The sequence below is a fragment of the Dendrobates tinctorius genome, unplaced genomic scaffold (genome assembly GCF_039654945.1).
Source record: "Dendrobates tinctorius isolate UK_male_01 unplaced genomic scaffold, ASM3965494v1 ptg000009l, whole genome shotgun sequence".
Classification (NCBI taxonomy): domain Eukaryota; kingdom Metazoa; phylum Chordata; class Amphibia; order Anura; family Dendrobatidae; genus Dendrobates; species Dendrobates tinctorius.
Window position 1 is genome coordinate 10,163,574 of NW_027361677.1, and position 23,973 is coordinate 10,187,546.

Genomic DNA, 23,973 nt, shown 5'->3' on the forward strand with positions numbered 1-23,973 from the left:
TCATGAACCGTTACACGAGAGATGAATCCCTACATTTCTGCAGGGAGCAGTTTGGTACTTGTTAAACACAACTGAAAAATGCAACGTTGTCCAAAATGTCTAATCCGAACTGTAGACGCACAAGTAGGACGAGGTTTCAAGGAAAGGAATGTCACCCTTCAGACCCTAAATGCTGTATTAGGGTACAGTCAGACAGCTGTATAAATCGGGCAGAGATCGGAACGCCGTGCACGGACTGGCCGGCGGCTCTTCCTAGCCGACGTCTATTTCTATGCAGCTGTCACGCTCTGGAGAGCTGCCGGCCAGTCCGTGCATGGCGTTCCAATCCCGGTTTGACTCTTTACTCCTTTTACAGCCTGAAAAATTTTGCCTGGTGAGATCTTTTTAAAGCTGAGTTCCACTGGATAAGTTTGAACTGCTAGATTGGTGTTGATCCCACTTTTTGGACCTTTAACGATGGCCAATTGTATATGGACTCTGACCCTTGCCAGGGTTGAACCAGGAGAAAATTAAGGACAATCATTGAGACTCACATTGACCCCACAGTCATCACTGATCCAGTGGGATTGGTGATAATTTGGATAGACTGGAATATATTTTTAAAGGGTTTTTCTCCTGTTCAATCTTCAGGAGTGCAGCGCTCCCCTGCTTACTGACTTCCTGCTTGCCAGGAGGAGGCATGCTCCTGATGCTTGACAGTTTGAAGTCCCATCACTGCCCCAAACTTAGCGTTCTACAGCATCGAAGAAGCGCATGGTCAATAGATCTGTCCCATTCCAGCGACCTGGCCAACTTCAGAGCAACACTTGTAAGTTCTATAAAAAAAAGAGCTTGCCAGCGCTGCACTCGCTGGTTAGTAAACCAGTCACTCTTGATGGTAGAGGTGACCGGAAACTTAAGTGAGTGATAATCTTTGTTCTTGGAAATGGAGAGGTAAATTGCAAAGTTTTGTTTTTTTCAAGCACTTTGCAACTTTATCCATTTAAGAAGATGAGACCGTCCCTTAAAGTATGTAATAAAATATGTAATAAAATAAAATCGGAATGAAACCTTTTTGTAGTCATGGAACCTTGTTAGCTGTGGTTTTCTTACTGTAAACCACAAATATCACAATCGGGGAAATGATAAATTGTGCCAAATTGCAACATCAGCCGGTGACCATTGTCCTCTAGGGAATGATGAATTCACAGACGTATTTCTTTAAGCTACGACAAACTTCATCTATCCATTTTCCTTGGGAAGCCTGTGTCAGGAGAGCACAGTTTTTGCGCTTTCCTCCATTCGGTGACTTCTCCCAATTAAAATAATTAATAGCAATTCCATTGACGTCCACAAATTTCCCCTCGGTCACCATATCGTTGATGCCCAACCAGAAGTCCCCGGCACCCGGCAGGCTCTTCTTTCCATAATCTCGAAGGGCGCTGTTCTCGTCCGCGTCTCTTGGAATGGCCAAGGTGCCCCCTTTGGCTATGCAGTCCTCGTTGGCTTCATGAAAATGCTTGGTTTCTTCAAATGCCAGGTAGCATTTTTTATGGATTTTCGTACCCCGTAGGCAGACTGCAAATAAAGGAATCTCATATCATTTATCGAGGCACAGGAGACGGCGTTCACAAAACAAAATTTCATTCCGTTCATAAAAATGCGGCGTTGTTTTATGAGCCTTTAAATTGAAGCTGACGCCAAAATAATAACAAAGCATATTTCATAGCCGCACAGAAGAAAGTCTGAAAATATTTGGATTAAACCGATCATTATCATATATCTGATATCGGACGGAAAATATTCTAAAATCAGATTTAACCCTGGCCAGTTTGAATTTTCCCTTCCCTTTTTTCCCAAGAGTCAAATCTAAAAAAAAAAATTTTTCCTGTCAATATAGCCGTCGAAGGGCTGATTTTCGACAGGACGAGTTTTAGTTTTGAATGACACCATACTGGGTATGAGCCCATTAGCCATGACCGGACAAACTTGTACAGAACCTCGAGAGAAGAGTCAGACTGACAAGGATTGCAATGCAATAGCTGTCATGCTTGGATCGGAATAGCCGACGACAAGTCCCAGCATCTCATTGCCATCCTCGTCCAAGTTAGGGTGTGTGCACACGCTGCGGAATGCTCTGCGGGTTGTCCACGCGGATTTAGTAAAATCTGCAGGTAAATCCACAGGTCAGAAGACCTGCGGATTACCCTGCGGTTTTGCCCTGCGGTTTATCTCTACAATGGAGCAGATGGCAAACCGCAGCGGAATCCGCAGAAAGAATTGACATGTCATTTTTCTGCGGATTGAAAATCACGTGGAAAAATTCGAACAGACTGCACTGCGGTTTTCGTTTTCCATAGGTTATAATGCTACTGTACACCGCAGCAGAATCCGCAGCGTGTGAACACACCCTTATACGACTGTCTGTCTCTTCCCTTAGTGATACAATCTTACTACTTTGGTGTCCCTACAAGACAAAACCTTGAGGGAAGAGTCAGACTGACAAGGATTCCAATGCAACAGCTGTCATGCTTGGATCGGAATAGCTGACGGCCAGTCCCAGCATCTCATTGTGATCCTCGTCCAAGTTATACGACCGTCTGACTCTTCCGTTAGTGAAACAATCTCACTATTTGGTGTCCCTACAAGATAGACTTGAACAACTTTTAGGTAGGATCTCTTCATTTGGTACCTACCCTCACGCAACCTTCGATCTTCTCAAGATCTCCTTCTCTACTGCCCCCTTATCTCTTCTTCCCACAACCGCATACAAGACTTACCCCGTGCTTCCCCCATACTCTGGAATTCTCTGCCGCAACACATCAGACTCTCACCATCAACGGAAACCTTCAAGAAGAACCTGAAGACCCACCTGTTCCAACAAGCCTACAGCCTGCAATGATCCTCGGTCTACTGAACCACCGCACGACCTGCTCTACCCTCTCCTAGTGTATCCTCACCCATCCCTGTAGACTGTGAGCCCTCGCGGGCAGGGTCCTCTCTCCTTCTGTACTTGTGTGTCCCTTGTCTTACACGTTTATTATACTTGTCTATATTTCCCCTTTTCACATGTAAAGCGCCATGGAATAACTGGCGCTATATAAATGCATAATAATAATAATTTGATCAAAATATGAGCTACAGTTGCAATCAAAATCATTCAACCCCCCATTGCGTGTTGGGTTTATTAGCAAAATTTAAAAACCTTTCTGCTGTTTGCAATAAACCAAAAGAGAAAAATGTAAATGGCGCAACACAACTAATATAATACAAAATGTCACTATTGCGGATTACTAGAGTCTCAGAATTATTCACTCTCTTCATGGAAAGCATCTTTAGTACTTGGTAGAACCTCTCTGGCTGTTATGACCTGCTCCAAACATGAAACGTAGCCAGACATCGGCTTCTGGCAGCTTTCCTGAGGAATCTTGGCCCATTCCTTCCAGTTAATGACCTCCGGGTCACTAATATTCTTGTGTTTCCTTGTTACAATCGCCTTTTTAACAGCCCAAAGTTTTTCTATGGGGTTCCAGTCTGACTTGAAAGGGAATCTGTCAGCAGGGTTTTGCTATGTAATCTGTGGACAGCATGAAGCAGGGCTTAAAATACAGATGGTAACGATGCATCATTTATCAGGCTGTCAGCTGTTTACTTACACTGAAGGTTTTATCATGTGGTGATCATCAATGCTGGATTATAGCAGTGCATGCTAGTCCGATTCTATCTCCTCCTGTGATAAGCAGGTCATGGTCTATAGCTATTTACATACACAGACTGGTGTAGGTGGCGTCAGCATTCTCAGATCATTCATTGCTAAATCTAAAAGCTCTGTGTCAGAACTGCTGCACCCAGTAAACGAAGTGATACATCGTTGGAGTCAGGGTCTCTTTTGTCTACACTGCAGTGGTTCCCAAACTCCACAGTCTTTGCGGACTAACAGGTCATGTTTTCAGGATTTCCTTAGTATTTCACAGGTGATGAAAGTATCATCAAGGCATCAGGAATTCTCTCTCATGTGTAACACTATGGAAATCCTGAAAACATGACTTGTTGGGGTCCGCGAGGACTGGAGTTGGGGAACCACTAATCTACAGCGTGCTGCGCTCAGATGAGTTAGCAAAAACCTGGTGACAGATTTCCATTATGGTAATTGAATCCAGCGTACCCTTTCATGCAGCAGATTTCTAATGTCAAAAGCTTATGAGCAGTCCCAAAGCATCACTGAGCCACTGCCATGCTTCACTGTATGCATCACTAAGCCACCACAATGCTACATTGTGGGCATCACTGGATGATCAACATGCTTTACTGTAGGGATCACTGAACCACCACTATGAGTCACTGTAGACATCACTGAGCCACTGCCTTGCTTCACTGTATGCTTCACCGAGCTACCGCCATGTTTCACTGTAGGCATCACCGAGCCACCGCAATGCCTCACTTTAGGCATCTCCTAGCCATCGTCATGCTGCACTGTAGACTTCACTGAGCCTCTGCCATGCTTTACCGTAAGCATTTCTGCCATGCTGCACTGTAAGCACAATGTTCTTTCAGAGGATGACCCATTCACTAAACTTCTGTGACTAATTTTTATATATTTGAGCACTAGTCTAGGCATGGATACCTTCATTGTTTTGCTCCTTAATGTGCAAACTTCAAAATATCCACAGTAAGATATGGTTTCAGTGACCTGTTTTTGACCACCTGCCTCCTCGGGAATTTGGTGGCAACTGGTGACAGATTCCTTTATTCTGCCACGTCCAGGTAGTGTAGATTGGGTTCCATTGTAACTTTCACTTGTAGACTATTCTTCTAAATCTCAGAAAGGTTTACCTGTCCAGGCCTCCAGATCAGAGGCGTAGCTAGGGTTTTGGTTCAGGGGGGGCGAAACTTCTGAGTGGGCCCCTAACCAGGTAACCTTGATTATAACTGGGTGACGCACCTTAATAGTGGAGGAGAACCTCAGCAGATGACCGTGCTGTTACTGAAAATAATTGCTATATAAAGACCAACATTGTTATTACCGTCATATAGTGAGTGGTAGATACCCGTCCTACAGAACATACTGTATAAGAGATCACAGCACAGCTACAGATAATAACCTTCCGCTAACGTTCTTTCTGACGGAACCGTTCACTTTTCACGGCTTTTCCATCTGGCCCAGACCGACATGACAACTTCTCCAGCCAGGACTCGGCTACAGAGAATACAACATAGACATGTTTCACTTTCACATTTTCAGCACTGTCCAAAACGGGACTATCCTCAACCTGCACAAACTCCTCATCCTGCTGCTGCCCCAATGCTGATCCGCTGCTGTCGTATGTGACCCTATTAATGCACCTGCTGTGTTGCCTTGTGTTACCTCTAAATTTTAAAGCAACCCTCTAGAAATTACTAAGGCCGGGTGCAAGTGCCCTAGAACGTAATAATGCTTTTTTTTTTTTGTTTTTTGTTTTACTCTATATTGTATAATGCACTCCCCATAGGCAGACTCTGTAGTATAATGTACCCCCATAGCCACCCTCTGTAGTATATGCAACCCCATAGCCACTCTCTGTATATGCAGCCTCATAGTCACCCTCTGTATATGCACCCCCATAGCCACCCTCTGTATATGCACCCCCCATAGCCATCCTCTGTGTATGCACCCCCCATAGCCATCCTCTGTATATGCACCCCCCATAGCCATCCTCTATATATGCACCCCATAGCCATCCTCTGTATATGCACCTCCATAACCACTCTCTGTATATGCACCCCCATAGCGATCCTCTGTATATGCACCCCCCATAGCCATCCTCTGTATTGCACCCCCCATAGCCATCCTCTGTATATGCACCCCCATAGCCATCCTCTGTATATGCACCCCCCATAGCCATCCTCTGTATATGCACCCCCATAGCCATCCTCTGTATATGCACCCCCATAGCCATCCTCTGTATATGCACCCCCATAGCCACCCTCTGTATATGCACCCCCATAGCCATCCTCTGTATATGCACCCCCCATAGCCATCCTCTGTATATGCACCCCCCATAGCCATCCTCTGTATATGCACCCCCATAGCCATCCTCTGTATATGCACCCCCCATAGCCATCCTCTGTATATGCACCCCCATAGCCATCCTCTGTATATGCACCCCCATAGCCACCCTCTGTATATGCACCCCCCATAGCCATCCTCTGTATATGCACCCCCATAGCCATCCTCTGTATATGCACCCCCATAGCCATCCTCTGTATATGCACCCCCCATAGCCATCCTCTGTATATGCACCCCCATAGCCATCCTCTGTATATGCACCCCCCATAGCCATCCTCTGTATATGCACCCCCCATAGCCATCCTCTGTATATGCACCCCCATAGCCACCCTCTGTATATGCACCCCCCATAGCCATCCTCTGTATATGCACCCCCATAGCCATCCTCTGTATATGCACCCCCCATAGCCATCCTCTGTATATGCACCCCCATAGCCACCCTCTGTATATGCACCCCCCATAGCCATCCTCTGTATATGCACCCCCATAGCCATCCTCTGTATATGCACCCCCCATAGCCATCCTCTGTATATGCACCCCCCATAGCCATCCTCTGTATATGCACCCCCATAGCCACCCTCTGTATATGCACCCCCCATAGCCATCCTCTGTATATGCACCCCCATAGCCATCCTCTGTATATGCACCCCCCATAGCCATCCTCTGTATATGCACCCCCATAGCCATCCTCTGTATATGCACCCCCCATAGCCATCCTCTGTATATGCACCCCCATAGCCATCCTCTGTATATGCACCCCCATAGCCACCCTCTGTAGGATAATGCACCACTCCCCCATAAACTAAATACTCACCTCTCTTCCTCCTGGTTCCTGCGCTGATCCCGCTCATCTCCGACTGCAGGCACCGGGTACTGATGTCATCGCGCCCCCTGTCAGTGTCGGCGTCAGTGACGTCAGACGCTGACAGGGGGATGATGAGAGAAGGAGCGCTTGCTCCTTCTGTCATCAATGCGGTCAGCTGTGTCGGCATGTAGGACACCTCTGACCCTGCGATGACGGGTGGGGGGCCCACTGCTGGCACCGGGCCCCCCCGCCTGCTCAGGGGCCCATAGCGGCCGGACTCTCCCTGCTCTGCCGCAAAGTGCTTCTGTAGCGTAGAGCCGGGTGGGCCCCCTGAGAGCGCGGGGCCCGGGGCCACCGCCCCCTCTGCCCCCTCAGGATGCAGTGTACCCATGTAATTAAGATGGCAACACAGGAGCAAGAATACCGATGAAACAACTGCTCACAGCCTACCAATACATGGAGGGAGCGGTTGTGCATTAACATACCAGGCAACCGCCCCCTCCATGTATTGGTAGGCTGTGAGCGGTTGTTTCATCGGTATTCTTGCTCCTGTGTTGCCATCTTATTTACATGGGCCTGGACGGGTAAGCCTTTCTGCTTTTTTGCTGTTTTCTATTATTTGAGGATTTTGAAGTCCTCTTTCTGTGCTATTTCAGTATGCTTCTAAATCTCTCTAGAAATATTTAAATTCCTTATATTTTTATATCCTTTTCTTTGTTTGTGCAAGGCAATGATCTCTTCTCTTACCTTTTCTTAGACCATTTTCTTGACAACTCACGAATATTGGTCCAACCAGAGGCCATTGCTCATGAGGGATGAGCTAAAATTCCGCAAGAACGCTACCAGAAGCTGATGTCTCGCTATGCATCACATCTGCAGCAGGTCATAACAGCCAGAGGAACAACAGGTCATAACAGCCAGAGGGGCTCTACTAAGCCCTAAAGACACTCATCAAGAAGACTCTGAATAATTCTCAGACTGCAGTATCAGTAAAAGTGGAATCTTGTGATGAATTTCACGAAATTCCTTGTTATATTACTTGTATTAAGCTATTTACGATTTTCATGATTGGTTTATTACAAACAGCGGAAAGTTTACAACGTTTGCTAATCAACTACACCTTTTGTGTTTGCTTTTGTATTGTAGTCAGTTATGTTCTTGGCATTGTCCGTCTCAGCCTTCTTGTCTATTTGTTTAGTGCGGCTCTGATTGATTCTCAAGCTAAGCAAATAGTTTACACGTGTGCACGCTATGGCGATAGTTGCTGCAACATCTGTATTTTTGGATTTGTATGGGATGCAAATATATTAACAGAATATTGCCGGCATGCTGTTCCCCACATGGCCGGTAAGTGAATGTGTAAGGCATTAACGGGTTGTATTGGCTGCGCTGTTCCTCATGCATTTTGGGGACAATAGAGGAACTTTAGGACATGTTCCCATGTAGCATAAACAAAGTTTTTTTTGCAAATTTTTCCTTTTTCGCACAATTTGGTCAAAGTGCATGTCTACTGTGCATTTGAAGATGCTGTTGAACTGTTTTTTGTTTTTTTTTAGGTGCGTTTTTCCTATTAGCTTCTATTCTATGGGGACTTTCGAGAAACTGCATGTAAAAAAAAAATGCAGTTGGTTTTATATGCAAAATTTCTGCACTTGAAAAATTGCATAAAAACTGCTAATTAAAATTTATACCAAAATTGTATCAAAAAAAGGAAAAACTCATAAATGCAATAATCAGAGCAAATTGTTACTTCATATTTTAGTGAGGACTCCTGCAGAAAAAAACAACAAATATACACTCACTGGCCACTTTATTAGGTACACCATGCTAGTAAGGGGTTGGACCCCCTTTTGCCTTCAGAACTGCCTCAATTCTTCGTGGCAGAGATTCAACAAGGTGCTGGAAGCATTCCTCAGAGATTTTGGACCATATTGACATGATGGCATCACACAGTTGGCGCAGATTTGCCGGCTGCACATCCCTGATGCGAATCTCCCGTTCCACCACATCCCAAAGATGCTCTATTGGATTGAGATCTGGTGACTGAGGAGGCCATTTGAGTACAGTGAACTCATTGTCATGTTCAAGAAACCAATCTGAGATGATTCGAGCTTTATGACATGGCGCATTATCCTGCTGAAAGTAGCCATCAGATGCCTGTTCTTAGCTGAGAGGAGTGGTACCCAGTGTGGTCTTCTGCTGCTGTAGCCCATCTGCCTCAAAGTTCGACGCACTGTGCGTTCAGAGATGCTCTTCTGCCTACCTTGGTTGTAACGGGTGGCAATTTGAGTCACTGTTGCCTTTCTATCAGCTCGAACCAGTCTGCCCATTCTCCTCTGACCTCTGGCATCAACATGGCATTTCCGGCCACAGAACTGCCGCTCACTGGATTTTTTTTCTTTTTCGGACCATTCTCTGTAAACCCTAGAGATGGTTGTGCGTGAAAATCCCAGTAGATCAGCAGTTTCTGAAATACTCAGACCAGCCCTTCTGGCACCAACAATCATGCCACGTTCAAAGGCACTCAAATCACCTTTCTTCCCCATACTGATGCTCGGTTTGAACTGCAGGAGATTGTCTTGACCATGTCTACATGCCTAAATGCACTGAGTTGCCGCCATGTGATTGGCTGATTAGAAATTAAGTCTTAACACACAGTTGGACAGGTGTACCTAATAAAGTGGCCAGTGAGTGTACGTGAATGGTAACAGTCATATAATCCATAAAAATCATCTTTATTAAACATGTATTAAAAATAATTACACAGACAAAAGGGCGTATAGGGCTAAAAGATGGTAACATGATGATACCAGCATCAAAAAATGCCCAAGGCTAGGTATGTCACTTGAGGAAGGTACTGCTGCCAAAACGTGTGTCGGGGTGGGCGGGTATTGTCCTGGAGAATGGTCCACAATATTCAAGGTATTGTGTATACTTAGATATATATTTGCCAATGAGCTGATCTTTATTATATGGTAATTGGAATTTTTCTGTGTGGATGCCACATTCTGCTATGAGGTGCTATGGTTTATATCCAGTGACATACCTAAACTTGGGCATTTTTTGATGCCGGTATCATTATGTTACCATCTTTTAGCCCTATACGCCCTTTTGTCTGTGTAATTAATATATATGTTTAATAAAGATGATGATTTTTATGGATTATATGACGGTATGTTTCCATTCCCGTATATTAGTCTTTTCTGCAGTTGTCCATATTATATCCACACCATGGTGGTTTATTAATTTAACTTTATAGACTTTTTGTACTCTATTACCACCTATGATGCCCATCAAAATAATTGTATAGAAAAAATAAACTGCAGATGGTATCATGTCCGAATGGTCACTGGTCTGGGTTAAAATGTGCAGAACGTCCAGCGATCTAATCCTTAAAGCGTTTTCTGAAGAGTAATTTGTGTAGTTAATGCTGCAATTTCATAGAGAAGCTGGGCTGACATTTTATTATTCGCGTATCATTAGAAGGTAGTCGTGGTGTCATGCCGATAACGACTGTTACAGGGAACAACAATTTTCATCCCTGGCTGCACTCGTGTCAGTTGCCGAGATCCATAAAGGATAAAGGCTGCAGTTATCATAATTACGATGACATTTGGAAGGGTTGATACTCGAAGACAGACTCAAGCTCTACGTATGCTACGGCTTAGGCAACCATTTTCCGACTATCTAATATATCGATGTATTGCTACATGCTGAGAATCCTTTGACGGTAAAGGTACTGACCGTATAGCTGAAGTCTACGAAAGTATGAAGCCATGTTGGCTCCACTAGGTTTTAGTTGGGCACTATTTGGGGAATGTATGGCGCTAACTGGTGACTCTCTCTAGCACCCATCTGACCATATGTTGATGGTTTATCGGTCACATGAAGTTAACGTTGATGACACGTTTCAGAAACTTGGAAAGTGCAGATCAGATCATGCGTTAGTTTTGGCAAAATTTAGGTGATGCATAGATGAGCATTTTGATTCTTGCTGCTTTGGTCCGGCATCCAATGAGGTCCTCCATGGTAGACTTTCTTCACATCTGCAAACCGCATTCTTGACATGTTGATGCACATCATGGCATCATGTGAGGTCTAGGAACTGTCATGACAGCTGGTGCCCAAGTAAGCTCCAGACGTGTCTAAGAAGGTGGGGTCCAAAAGTGAAGACTGGCTGCATGGAGGACTGTACTGGAACCAGGGCAACATGAATCGAACTGCTCATCTTCTAAGCCCCCCCATACACTTTAGATCGTTGACGGACAAATAATGATTCAGTTGATCATTTGGCTACCAGTTATCTCGACAACTCGTCCATACACCGGAGAATTTGCAATTCCGCACGTTTCCATGCTGTGTGAGAAAGCGGCGTATCTCTTTAGAAACAAAAGGATCATCAGTCTGAGTACTGTTAAGTTTGGCCGATGTGTATGAGATCCCCCTTATCAAAATTGGTGGGTTTGGTTAACGTAGGTCAGTGTATGGTGGCCTTAAAAGATACTTCTAGGAGAGTGAAAACATGGCAAATCAACAGATGACACTCTGTTGGCCAGTGCATTAGCAGGCTGTGATGGGCAAACTGTGTCTCTTAGTCCAAGTATGACAAACTCTACAAGTATACTGGTTATTTTTGCGTACTGCCAACTGCAGTAGTCTTATAGCTCAAAAGTTGCTCCATGGGACAAAAATAAATGGAAATTAGTAGCAAGCTCTGATAGTTGACTTTCTTCCTTCTGAAGGAGACCTAATTTACTTAAGTCAGAGAGATTGATGTGGGACCCATCAGAGACCGCTCATCCAGCCAAATCAGATCTCTGGCTTTGCACTGATGAGAAGCAATTTACATATTTAATTTCCCAGAGGAGCACTGCATGGCCTATAAGTCTCCTTACACAGACTTGGAACTTGGAGAAACATTACCCTTTGGGAACCCACATACATTGAAATAATGCATTTCACCTGTTTGTAACGCCTGCATTTCCTTCAAGGAGTTCACCTCCCGCCACAATTTGTCAATCTGTGTCTTCAGGTCTCCATCTTTTTCTTCGGAGAGCAAAATGAAGAAGACAATATTACAGATGTATAGTCACTTAAAGCAAAAAAGACAACTCTCGTCCTTTGTGATTGGAGCCATTACCATTGACCTCCTAATTCCACTTGAGACCTAAGGTATCATGTAATATAACTCAGTTTTATTTTCAGACTTCCTCTACAATGTTTTTAAGGCACAGTGTATCAGGAGACATCCAATGCTATCAATGGGGTCCACGAGTTGTTATGGGGCTTATAGCTCAGTTCCATTTAATTTTTCAGTTAGAAAAAGTTGACAATCATTTTTAATTATTATTTAATATTACCCTTCACTTAGTGTTGAAGATTACAGAACTGAGGGGGAGGTGGTTGTATACAGATTTCCCCAATGTGGAGAGGAAAGACAGTATCTACAGTATCATGGAGGGCAGAGAAAACATGCTACATAAAGATGAAAGAATTCCAAGACAGAAACTAATCTGATTCATGAGCCAATGAATACAGCAGCACCCTGGATACACACAAAGCTCTCATCCACTGGGAGGGACACTCCAACAAGAAAAAAAGTCTGAAATTTGGCTCAGGTTGCAAACTGCATACGAGGGGTTTAAAAATGAATGCAAAAACTAATAATGCAGACTGAAACATATTGCAATTTTACAATCTAAAGGTAACTACTAATACAAGTAAGACACATATATATATATACACTCACTGGCCACTTTATTAGGTACACCTGTCCAACTGTGTGTTAAGACTTAATTTCTAATCAGCCAATCACATGGCGGCAACTCAGTGCATTTAGGCATGTAGACATGGTCAAGACAATCTCCTGCAGTTCAAACCGAGCATCAGTATGGGGAAGAAAGGTGATTTGAGTGCCTTTGAACGTGGCATGATTGTTGGTGCCAGAAGGGCTGGTCTGAGTATTTCAGAAACTGCTGATCTACTGGGATTTTCACGCACAACCATCTCTAGGGTTTACAGAGAATGGTCCGAAAAAGAAAAAAAATCCAGTGAGCGGCAGTTCTGTGGCCGGAAATGCCTTGTTGATGCCAGAGGTCAGAGGAGAATGGGCAGACTGGTTCGAGCTGATAGAAAGGCAACAGTGACTCAAATTGCCACCCGTTACAACCAAGGTAGGCAGAAGAGCATCTCTGAACGCACAGTGCGTCGAACTTTGAGGCAGATGGGCTACAGCAGCAGAAGACCACACTGGGTACCACTCCTCTCAGCTAAGAACAGGAAACTGAGGCTACAATTTGCACAAGCTCATCGAAATTGGACAGTAGAAGATTGGAAAAACGTTGCCTGGTCTGATGAGTCTCGATTTCTGCTGCGACATTCGGATGGTAGGGTCAGAATTTGGCGTAAACAACATGAAAGCATGGATCCATCCAGCCTTGTATCAACGGTTCAGGCTGGTGGTGGTGGTGTCATGGTGTGGGGAATTTTTTCTGGGCACTCTTTGGGCCCCTTGGTACCAATTGAGCATCGTTGCAACGCCACAGCCTACCTGAGTATTGTTGCTGACCATGTCCATCCCTTTATGACCACAATGTACCCAACATCTGATGGCTACTTTCAGCAGGATAATGCGCCATGTCATAAAGCTCGAATCATCTCAGATTGGTTTCTTGAACATGACAATGAGTTCACTGTACTCAAATGGCCTCCTCAGTCACCAGATCTCAATCCAATAGAGCATCTTTGGGATGTGGTGGAACGGGAGATTCGCATCAGGGATGTGCAGCCGACAAATCTGCGCCAACTGTGTGATGCCATCATGTCAATATGGTCCAAAATCTCTGAGGAATGCTTCCAGCACCTTGTTGAATCTCTGCCACGAAGAATTGAGGCAGTTCTGAAGGCAAAAGGGGGTCCAACCCGTTACTAGCATGGTGTACCTAATAAAGTGGCTAGTGAGTGTATATATATATATATATATATATATATACACAGTCATATGTTAAAGTTTGGGCCCCCCTATTAATGTTAACCTTTTTTCTTTATAACAATTTTGGTTTTTGCAACAGCTATTTCAGTTTCATATATCTAATAACTGATGGACTCAGTTATATTTCTGGATTCAAATGAGGTTTATTGTACTAACAGAAAATGGTCAATCTGCATTTAAACAAAATTTGACCGGTGCAAAAGTATGGGCACCTCAACATAAAAGTGACATTAATATTTCGTAGATCCTCCTTTTGCAAAAATAACAGCCTCTAGTCGCTTCCTGTAGCTATTAATGAGATCCTGGATGAAGGTATTTGTGACCATTCCTGTTTACAAAACAATTCCAGTTCAGTTAAGTTTGATGGTCGCCGAGCATGGACAGCCCGCTTCAAATCATCCCACAGATGGTCAATGATATTCAGGTCTGGGGACTGGGATGGCCATTCCAGAACATTGTAATTGTTCCTCTGCATGAATGCCTGAGTAGATTTGGAGCGGTGTTTTGGATCATTGTCTTGCTGAAATATCCATCCCCTGCGTAACTTCAACTTCGTCACTGATTCTTGCACATTATTGTCAAGAATCTGCTGATACTGAGTTGAATCCATGCGACCCTCAACTTTAACAAGATTCCCGGTGACGGCATTGGCCACACAGCCCCAAAGCATGATGGAACCTCCACCAAATTTTACTGTGGGTAGCAAGTGTTTTTCTTGGAATGCTGTGTTTTTTAGCCTCCATGCATAACGCCTTTTTGTATGACCAAACAACTCAATCTTTGTTTCATCAGTCCACAGGACCTTCTTCCAAAATGTAACTGGCTTGTCCAAATGTGCTTTTGCAGACCTCAGGCGACTCTGTTTGTGGCGTGCTTGCAGAAACGGCTTCTTTCGCATCACTCTCCCATACAGCTTCTCCTTGTGCAAAGTGCGCTGTATTGTTGACCGATGCACAGTGACACCATCTGCAGCAAGATGATGCTGCAGGTCTTTGGAGGTGGTCTGTGGATTGTCCTTGACTGTTCTCGCCATTCTTCTTCTCTGCCTTTCTGATATTTTTCTTGGCCTGCCACTTCTGGGCTTAACAAGAACTGTACCTGTGTTCTTCCATTTCCTTACTATGTTCCTCACAGTGGAAACTGACAGGTTAAATCTCTGAGACAACTTTTTGTATCCTTCCCCTGAAAAGCTATGTTGAATAATCTTTGTTTTCAGATCATTTGAGAGTTGTTTTGAGGAGCCCATGATGCCACTCTTCATAGGAGAATCAAATAGGAGAACTACCTGCAAGTGGCCACCTTAAATACCTTTTCTCATGATTTGATACACCTGGCTATGAAGTTCAAAGCTCAATGAGGTTACAAAACCAATTTAGTGCTTCCGGAAGTCAGTAAAAAGTAGTTAGGAGTGTTCAAATCAAGAAAATAAGGGTGCCCATACTTTTGCACGGTCAAATTTTGTTTAAATGCAGATTGCACATTTTCTGTAAGTACAATAAACCTCATTTGAATCCAGAAATATAACTGAGTCCATCAGTTATTAGATATATGAAACTGAAATAGCTGTTGCAGAAACCAAAATTGTTATAAAGAAAAAAGGTTAAGATTAATAGGGGTGCCCAAACTTTAACATATGACTGTGTGTATATATATATATATATACACTCACTGGCCACTTTATTAGGTACACCATGCTAGTAAGGGGTTGGACCCCCTTTTGCCTTCAGAACTGCCTCAATTCTTCATGGCAGAGATTCAACAAGGTGCTGGAAGCATTCCTCAGAGATTTTGGACCATATTGACATGATGGCATCACACAGTTGGCGCAGATTTGTCGGCTGCACATCCCTGATGCGAATCTCCCGTTCCACCACATCCCAAAGATGCTCTATTGGATTGAGATCTGGTGACTGAGGAGGCCATTTGAGTACAGTAAACTCATTGTCATGTTCAAGAAACCAATCTGAGATGATTCGAGCTTTATGACATGGCGCATTATCCTGCTGAAAGTAGCCATCAGATGTTGGGTACATTGTGGTCATAAAGGGATGGACATGGTCAGCAACAATACTCAGGTAGGCTGTGGCGTTGCAACGATGCTCAATTGGTACCAAGGGGCCCAAAGAGTGCCCAGAAAAAATTCCCCACACCATGACACCACCACCACCAGCCTGAACCGTTGATACAAGGCAGGATGGATCCATGCTTTCATGTTGTTTACGCCAAATTCTGACCCTACCATCCGAATGTCGCAGCAGAAATCGAGACTCATCAGACCAGGCAACGTTTTTCCAATCTTCTACTGTCCAATTTCGATGAGCTTGTGCAAATTGTAGCCTCAGTTTCCTGTTCTTAGCTGAGAGGAGTGGTACCCAGTGTGGTCTTCTGCTGCTGTAGCCCATCTGCCTCAAAGTTCGACGCACTGTGCGTTCAGAGATGCTCTTCTGCCTACCTTGGTTGTAACGGGTGGCAATTTGAGTCACTGTTGCCTTTCTATCAGCTCGAACCAGTCTGCCCATTCTCCTCTGACCTCTGGCATCAACATGGCATTTCCGGCCACAGAACTGCCGCTCACTGGATTTTTTTTCTTTTTCGGACCATTCTCTGTAAACCCTAGAGATGGTTGTGCGTGAAAATCCCAGTAGATCAGCAGTTTCTGAAATTCTCAGACCAGCCCTTCTGGCACCAACAATCATGCCACGTTCAAAGGCACTCAAATCACCTTTCTTCCCCATACTGATGCTCGGTTTGAACTGCAGGAGATTGTCTTGACCATGTCTACATGCCTAAATGCACTGAGTTGCCGCCATGTGATTGGCTGATTAGAAATTAAGTCTTAACACACAGTTGGACAGGTGTACCTAATAAAGTGGCCAGTGAGTGTATATATATATATATATATATATTATTATTTTTTTTTTTTTTTTTTTTTTTTTTTCTGTGTCCACAGCCTTCAAGATTTTAAAAACAGGGATAAACACTTGTTTGTTATTCTGTACTTAGGTTTCCGAAAAGTTAAATATAATCCTTCCTCTTGTTTACTAGAAAAAAAGTTGAAATACAGTAGTTCAATGATCGTCTTCATAGATCAGTTTCAATATTCTTTTCATAACCGTTTCCAGAGAGTCCACATCACATTTCCTGTTTGAGCTTGGTAAACAACAAAATGTTCTAAAACGTACTTAAGGAGACCATTCATAGGAGAATTTTTACTTGCCCTTTAAATGGTGAATGTTGATGGAATTACTGGACTCGGACCCCCCCCCCCCCTTTTAAAGTGCAACGCCAGAAAAACAAAAAACAAAAGGGAGTCCATAAAACTTCCTAGTAAATATACTGTGGGGAAAAAAAGTATTTAGTCAGTCAGCAATAGTGCAAGTTCCACCACTTAAAAAGATGAGAGGCGTCTGTAATTTACATCTTAGGTAGACCTCAACTATGGGAGACAAACTGAGAAAAAAAAATCCAGAAAATCACATTGTCTGTTTTTTTTTTTCATTTAATTTGCATATTATGGTGGAAAATAAGTATTTGGTCAGAAACAAAATTTCATCTCAATACTTTGTGATATATCCTTTGTTGGCAATGACAGAGGTCAAACGTTTTCTGTAAGTCTTCACAAGGTTGCCACACACTGTTGTTGGTATGTTGGCCCATTCCTCCATGCAGATCTCCTCTAGAGCAGTGATGTTTTTGGCTTTTCGCTTGGCAACACGGACTTTCAACTCCCTCCAAAGGTTTTCTATAGGGTTGAGATCTGGAGACTGGCTAGGCCACTCCAGGACCTTGAAATGCTTCTTACGAAGCCACTCCTTCGTTGCCCTGGCGGTGTGCTTTGGATCATTGTCATGTTGAAAGACCCAGCCACGTTTCATCTTCAATGCCCTTGCTGATGGAAGGAGGTTTGCACTCAAAATCTCACGATACATGGCCCCATTCATTCTTTCATGTACCCGGATCAGTCGTCCTGGCCCCTTTGCAGAGAAACAGCCCCAAAGCATGATGTTTCCACCACCATGCTTTACAGTAGGTATGGTGTTTGATGGATGCAACTCAGTATTCTTTTTCCTCCAAACACGACAAGTTGTGTTTCTACCAAACAGTTCCAGTTTGGTTTCATCAGACCATAGGACATTCTCCCAAAACTCCTCTGGATCATCCAAATGCTCTCTAGCAAACTTCAGACGGGCCCGGACATGTACAGGCTTAAGCAGTGGGACACGCCTGGCACTGCAGGATCTGAGTCCATGGTGGCGTAGTGTGTTACTTATGGTAGGCCTTGTTACATTGGTCCCAGCTCTCTGCAGTTCATTCACTAGGTCCCCCCGCGTGGTTCTGGGATTTTTGCTCACCGTTCTTGTGATCATTCTGACCCCACGGGGTGGGAATTTGCGTGGAGCACAAGATCGAGGGAGATTATCAGTGGTCTTGTATGTCTTCCATTTTCTAATTATTGCTCCCACAGTTGATTTCTTCACTCCAAGCTGGTTGGCTATTGCAGATTCAGTCTTCCCAGCCTGGTGCAGGGCTACAATTTTGTTTCTGGTGTCCTTTGACAGCTCTTTGGTCTTCACCATAGTGGAGTTTGGAGTCAGACTGTTTGAGGGTGTGCACAGGTGTCTTTTTATACTGATAACAAGTTTAAACAGGTGCCATTACTACAGGTAATGAGTGGAGGAAAGAGGAGACTCTTAAAGAAGAAGTTACAGGACTGTGAGAGCCAGAAATCTTGATTGCTTGTTTCTGACCAAATACTTATTTTCCACCATAATATGCAAATTAAATGAAAAAAAAACAGACAATGTGATTTTCTGGATTTTTTTTTCTCAGTTTGTCTCCCATAGTTGAGGTCTACCTATGATGTAAATTACAGACGCCTCTCATCTTTTTAAGTGGTGGAACTTGCACTATTGCTGACTGACTAAATACTTTTTTTCCCCACTGTATATATTTTTTTTACCTCAACAGTGACCTGAACATTTGTTTTGTTTTTGTCCTAGCGCCTTGTTACACCGCTCCGCCATACTCACCCGGCCTCCGCTCCCACGCCGCAGTCTCTCTCCATCCGACAGCCGCAGCGGTCACCTGAGATGGGCTCACAACAGATGCCCTCCCTGCATGCTATGCGCCATAGGCCGTGGCTCCTTCCTGCTTCTTATTCTCCGGCTGTGCCCTGACCCGGAAGCACCTTTGGACCAATGGCTGATCAGACGAGGTCATATCAGGCCGCTTCCCCCTAAGGGAGGCGCCTGATCGTTGTGTTTCCTAGCACTCTGGCCTTGCTTCATCATGTGCTCTCCGCTCCTGCAGTTCCATTCTCGGCTGCTCTCTGCAGCAGCCTCTCAGTCTTGCTACCCGTGTTCCTGGTTCTCTTCCGCAGTTCTGCCTCCTGTGTTCCTGGCGTCTTACTCCAGTCCTGTCTCCAGCGTTCCTGCCGTCCTACTCCAGTCCTGTCTCCAGCGTTCCTGCCGTCCTACTCCAGTCCTGTCTCCAGCCTTCCTGCCGTCCTACTCCAGTCCTGTCTCCAGCCTTCCTGCCGTCCTACTCCAGTCCTGTCTCCAGCCTTCCTGCCGTCCTACTCCAGTCCTGTCTCCAGCGTTCCTGCCGTCCTACTCCAGTCCTGTCTCCAGCGTTCCTGCCGTCCTACTCCAGTCCTGTCTCCAGCGTTCCTGCCATCCTACTCCAGTCCTGCCTTCAGCGTTCCTGCCGTCCTACTCCAGTCCTGTCTCCAGTGTTCCTACTCCTGTCATTCCTTCTCATTCCAGTCTTCTGTCTCAATTCTTTCCGGCCTCCTGGTTCCAGTCTTGCGCTGTCATTCTTTACTGCAGTCTCAGTCTTATTCCGGTCCATCCTGAGCCGCCCCTCTCGGTACCAGCTACCATGGTACTCGAACCCCTGGGCCTGCTCCTAACGGTCCCTGTATAGGGGTCGGTTCCACCTGGCAGCTCGCCCGGGCCCCTCGGTGCCACGGTCCAGAGGGTCCACTCCCGGGGATTCCTGCTCCAGAACACCCACGCTAACACTCCTGTGGTGAGTGGCCATTGCGAAAATTGCATTTTTTTTTTTCTAATTTATAGAACAGATTGTGAGATGACAAGTACTCATTGGCAAATTTGAAAAATAAATTTCATTCAAAACAAACTTCTCATTTAAAAAAATAGGTCATTTACTCTCGAGCGCTTCCCTTTAAATAAGTTATCTGCCTTTTGGCAAGCTCATATCCCTATGTCTTTTATGGAGATAGGTATGTAATAAAGAGAAGACCCGTCCAGGACCTCACTTTACCGCAACTACGAAAAATTGCTCCTTCTGGAGGATCCAGTTTATCCTATCAAAACACAAATGGACACTGATAAGGAATGCCGTGGAATATCTCACTTCAAGGAGTGGAAAATTTAGTATTTGTCAGGGAAAAGAGTTAATTACGGGGGGATTTCTTGCAATCACTTCATCATTGAAAAACCACAGAGGTTGGAATAGGTTGTCTATACTATGTATCACTATTAAGTTTTGTCTCTTGACCTACACATGGAACTGTCACAAGGTAAAAAGTGGCCTGTTTTTGTGCTTATTTTATTTCTGCTGCTTCTCTTTTGAACAGTTAAGCAAGTTGAAGATGAAATGATCTGTAAAAGGCCTAAAGTTAAAGATGACATATTTAATTTTGTATTTTACGCAAATATATATAATTTATTCATCTTTTACATTTTAAAAATTACAAAAAGGAAAATGGGCCAATGCAAAAGTTTGCGTACCCTTGGAGCTTTGTCTGCTCAGATAACTTTCACCAAAGTTTCAGTCCTTCATTAGCCTGCTAGGGTCATGGCTTGTTCACTAGCATCGTTAGGAAAGGCCATGTGATGCAAATTTCCCAGCTTTATTAGTCTCCCCTAAACTTGTGCCAAAAAGCAGCAGCCATAGTCTTCTAAGCAGAGGCCTAGCACTCTGAAAATGTTGATGGTCCACAAGGCAGGAGAAAGCTATAAGAATATAGCAAAGCATTTTCAAGTTGCCCTTTCCTCAGTTTGAAATGTAATTAAGAAATTGCAGTTAACAGGAACAATGAAGGTCAAGATAAAGTGTGGAAGACCAAGCAAAATTTCAGTGAGAGCTGCTCATAGGATTGCTAGAGGGGCAAATCAGAACCCTCACTTGACTGGAAAAGACCTTCAGAAAGATTTAGCAGACTCTGGAGTTGTGGTACATTGCTCTACTGTTTAGAGATACCTGCACAAATATGGCCATCATGGAAGAGTCATCAGAATAAAACCTCTTCTGTGTCCTCACGATAAAATTCAGCATCAGAAGTATGACAAAGAAGATCTTAAGAAGGCTGATGCATTTTACAAACAGGTCCCGTGGACCAATGATATTAAAATAGAACTGTTTGGCAACAATGATCAAAGGTATGTGTGGAGAAAAAAGGGCACAAAATTTCAGAAAAATGACATCTTGCTAACTATTAAGCATGGGTGTGGATAAATCATGCTTTGGGGTTGTGTTGCAGCCAATGGCACGGGGAACATTTCATAGGTAGAGAGAAGAATCGATTCAATGATTTTTTGACTAATTCTTGATGCAAATATAACACTATCTGTAAAAAAGCTGAAGGTGAAAAGAGGATGGCTTCTACAGATGGATCCTGAAGACACATCAAAATCCACAATAGACGACCTCAAAAGGAGCAAACTGAAGGTTTTTACAATGGTCCTCACAGTCCCCAGATGTGAACATCATTGAAAATCTGTGGCTAGACCAAAAAATAGCAGTGCATACAATAATTTCCAAGGAAAAATGGATGAAAATCCCTCAAACAAGAATGAAAGACTCTTGTCTGGCTACAAAAAGCATTTACAAGCTATGATTTCTTCAAAAGGGGGTACTACTACTGTAGGTACTGACTATGCAGGGTGCTCAAACTTTTGCATCGGCCCATTTTCCTTTTTTTTGTCATTTTAAAAATGTGAAAGATGACATTTTTTTTTGCTTAAAATACAAAGTAGATGTGTCTTCTGTAACTTTATGCCTTTTAGAGAAAACGTCTTCTTCAAGTTGCCTATCATTTTTTACGTATTCAGATTGCAGCATAATTCATAGAACCTGGAGCCACAAGGTACGCTGCCCAATTTTGCTGCCCCCATGAGCCACTTACCTATACTTATACCAATGCCCTCAATCATTATTCCGTTTCTCTCCCTCACTTTGCAGTAAAGTCTTACCTTTCTCCTTAGACCTGCGATCCTTTTTGTTCTTTGACCTAGATGATTGCCCGCTGATTTGACCCAGCATTAGTATAGCGACGAAGAGAAAAATAGTGAAGCCGGTCCGAGCCATGGCGGTTCCTTACTGTCAATCAACCGTGTTATACTTGTATCTTGAGCATGGAGGTAAAATCTGAGAAGCTCAAATCCTCCAGAGCTGTTCTCCAGCTTTATGAAAGTGCTCCTCACTAGCGGATGTGTTAAATACTTCTCTTGGCCCTGGTATAAGGTACGTCCTTGTTCTCCCTTCTGGACCCATGTTTCATTCGTTCCGCCTTCGCATTTTTTTTTTTTGCTTGTGTGTTCTACTTTCTTCTGTAAGAGGAATGAATGCACCTTTTCAACCTTCTCCAAATTAGCGAAATACATGAAAACTAAGGCTACTCAGTAGGAGGACAAGTGGTGGGATACTACAAGAAAATGTGTGCAATTTTACGAAGGCTTTTAACTTTTTTAATTTTTTTTTTTTGATCGATCAAGACATTTTTAATATAGTTACCGTACACCTGCAAGAGCCAGAAGGTGTACTTGTGTCTCGCCTGGAGCGGGGTACTCAGGTCGCCGGGCAGCGTTAGATTCAGGAGGTCATTGGAGTGGCAGCCGTGCCCGGTGCCTGTGCTCCAGGGACAGTGAAATGGGGGCTAAAAAATAAGGTAAAAATAAAAGAAATTTGAAAAAGAGTATTCGACTGTAGGATAGCCAGCACTGCAGATGATCCCTGGGGGAGTAGATGGTGTTTAACCCCCTCCAACTAGGGCTGACCCTCAGAGATTGTAATGGAAGTGGATGGGTCAGAGTAATAAGGCAGGAGACAAGGAAAGTCACTTTATCATTTACTGAAGTTCAGATGCGGTTCAGAGGAGGAATTACAACCCCCACCAGGTTTACAGTCTGCTCTGCACGATGGGAGTTATCCTTCTCTCTGCTGAAACTTGGTGTAAACTTCCTGCTATTCTAATCCCTTCATGAACCAAGGCTCCTGGAGTCTGAAACTTCCAGTACAGCCACTTACTCACTGCGTTTTCTCCCCTGGCAACTTGCAGCTTGGAACCTGTGTGAAGCACATGTTTCTTCTTGCACAATCCTTCACTGATCCTCAGTTGCTGTAGTCTTCCTGAGAGAAGACACTCTGCTGTTGGTTGTATGAACCTCACAGTCTCTCAGCTTGCCATCCGGCTCTAAAAGCATAGATGGTCTAGGGGCTGAAGCCCTGATTCCTCTCAGCATTGCTCCTGGGGAAAGCGCATGTCACTACTCCCCTGAACAATCTCCATCTTGTCACACCGTCTTTTCACAGAACAACTACGCGACTCCTCGCCCTCCCAGTTAGGGCATGTCTGCAACGCTCTAAGCTTCAGACACGTAAGGGAGTGAGGTAAAATTGTGTGTGTTTGTGTGTCCAGCAGAGAAAGCATAAGTCTATGTGCCCATGTAGCGTTTTAAAACGCTCACTAAAAACCGGACTCCTTCCCAGAAATCGCGCGTTTTTTTCCGCGCGATTTCACCGTGATTATGATCGCGATTTTGCCGCGATTTTCGTGTGCGATATTCAAGCACTTTCCAAGCGATTGGAAGCATCGCTTGGAATGTGATTGACAGGTTGGTCACACTCGTCAAACATAGTGTTTGACAATTGTGGCCAGGTTTTTACTATTGAGGCCGCCTATGCGGCATCAATAGTAAAAGATAGGATGTTAAAATGCTAAAAAAAATAAAAGAAATCGGGGTATATTTACCTTCCGGCGTCCCGCGATGCCATCCCGGGCCACAGCGTTCCCAGTAATGCCTTGCGAGACCTGTGATGACGTAGTCTCGCGTTGCTATAGCGATCTCGCGAGACCACGTCATCACTGGACCGTGCCGCAAGGCATTACTGGGAACGCTTAGGCCG

At 44.2% G+C, this 23,973-nt stretch overlaps 1 protein-coding gene across 1 annotated transcript; it reads right to left on the minus strand.

The window, feature by feature from the left end:
* Positions 1-214: 214 nt before the first annotated feature.
* CLEC3A (C-type lectin domain family 3 member A) lies at positions 215-22,352 on the minus strand. Its single transcript, XM_073582766.1, has 3 exons — positions 22,041-22,352; positions 11,793-11,876; positions 215-1,557 (listed from the first exon to the last, which is right to left on the minus strand). Exons 1-3 carry the CDS (start codon positions 22,153-22,155, stop codon positions 1,169-1,171), a joined length of 588 nt encoding a protein of 195 aa, XP_073438867.1. The 5' UTR covers positions 22,156-22,352; the 3' UTR covers positions 215-1,168.
* Positions 22,353-23,973: the final 1,621 nt, after the last annotated feature.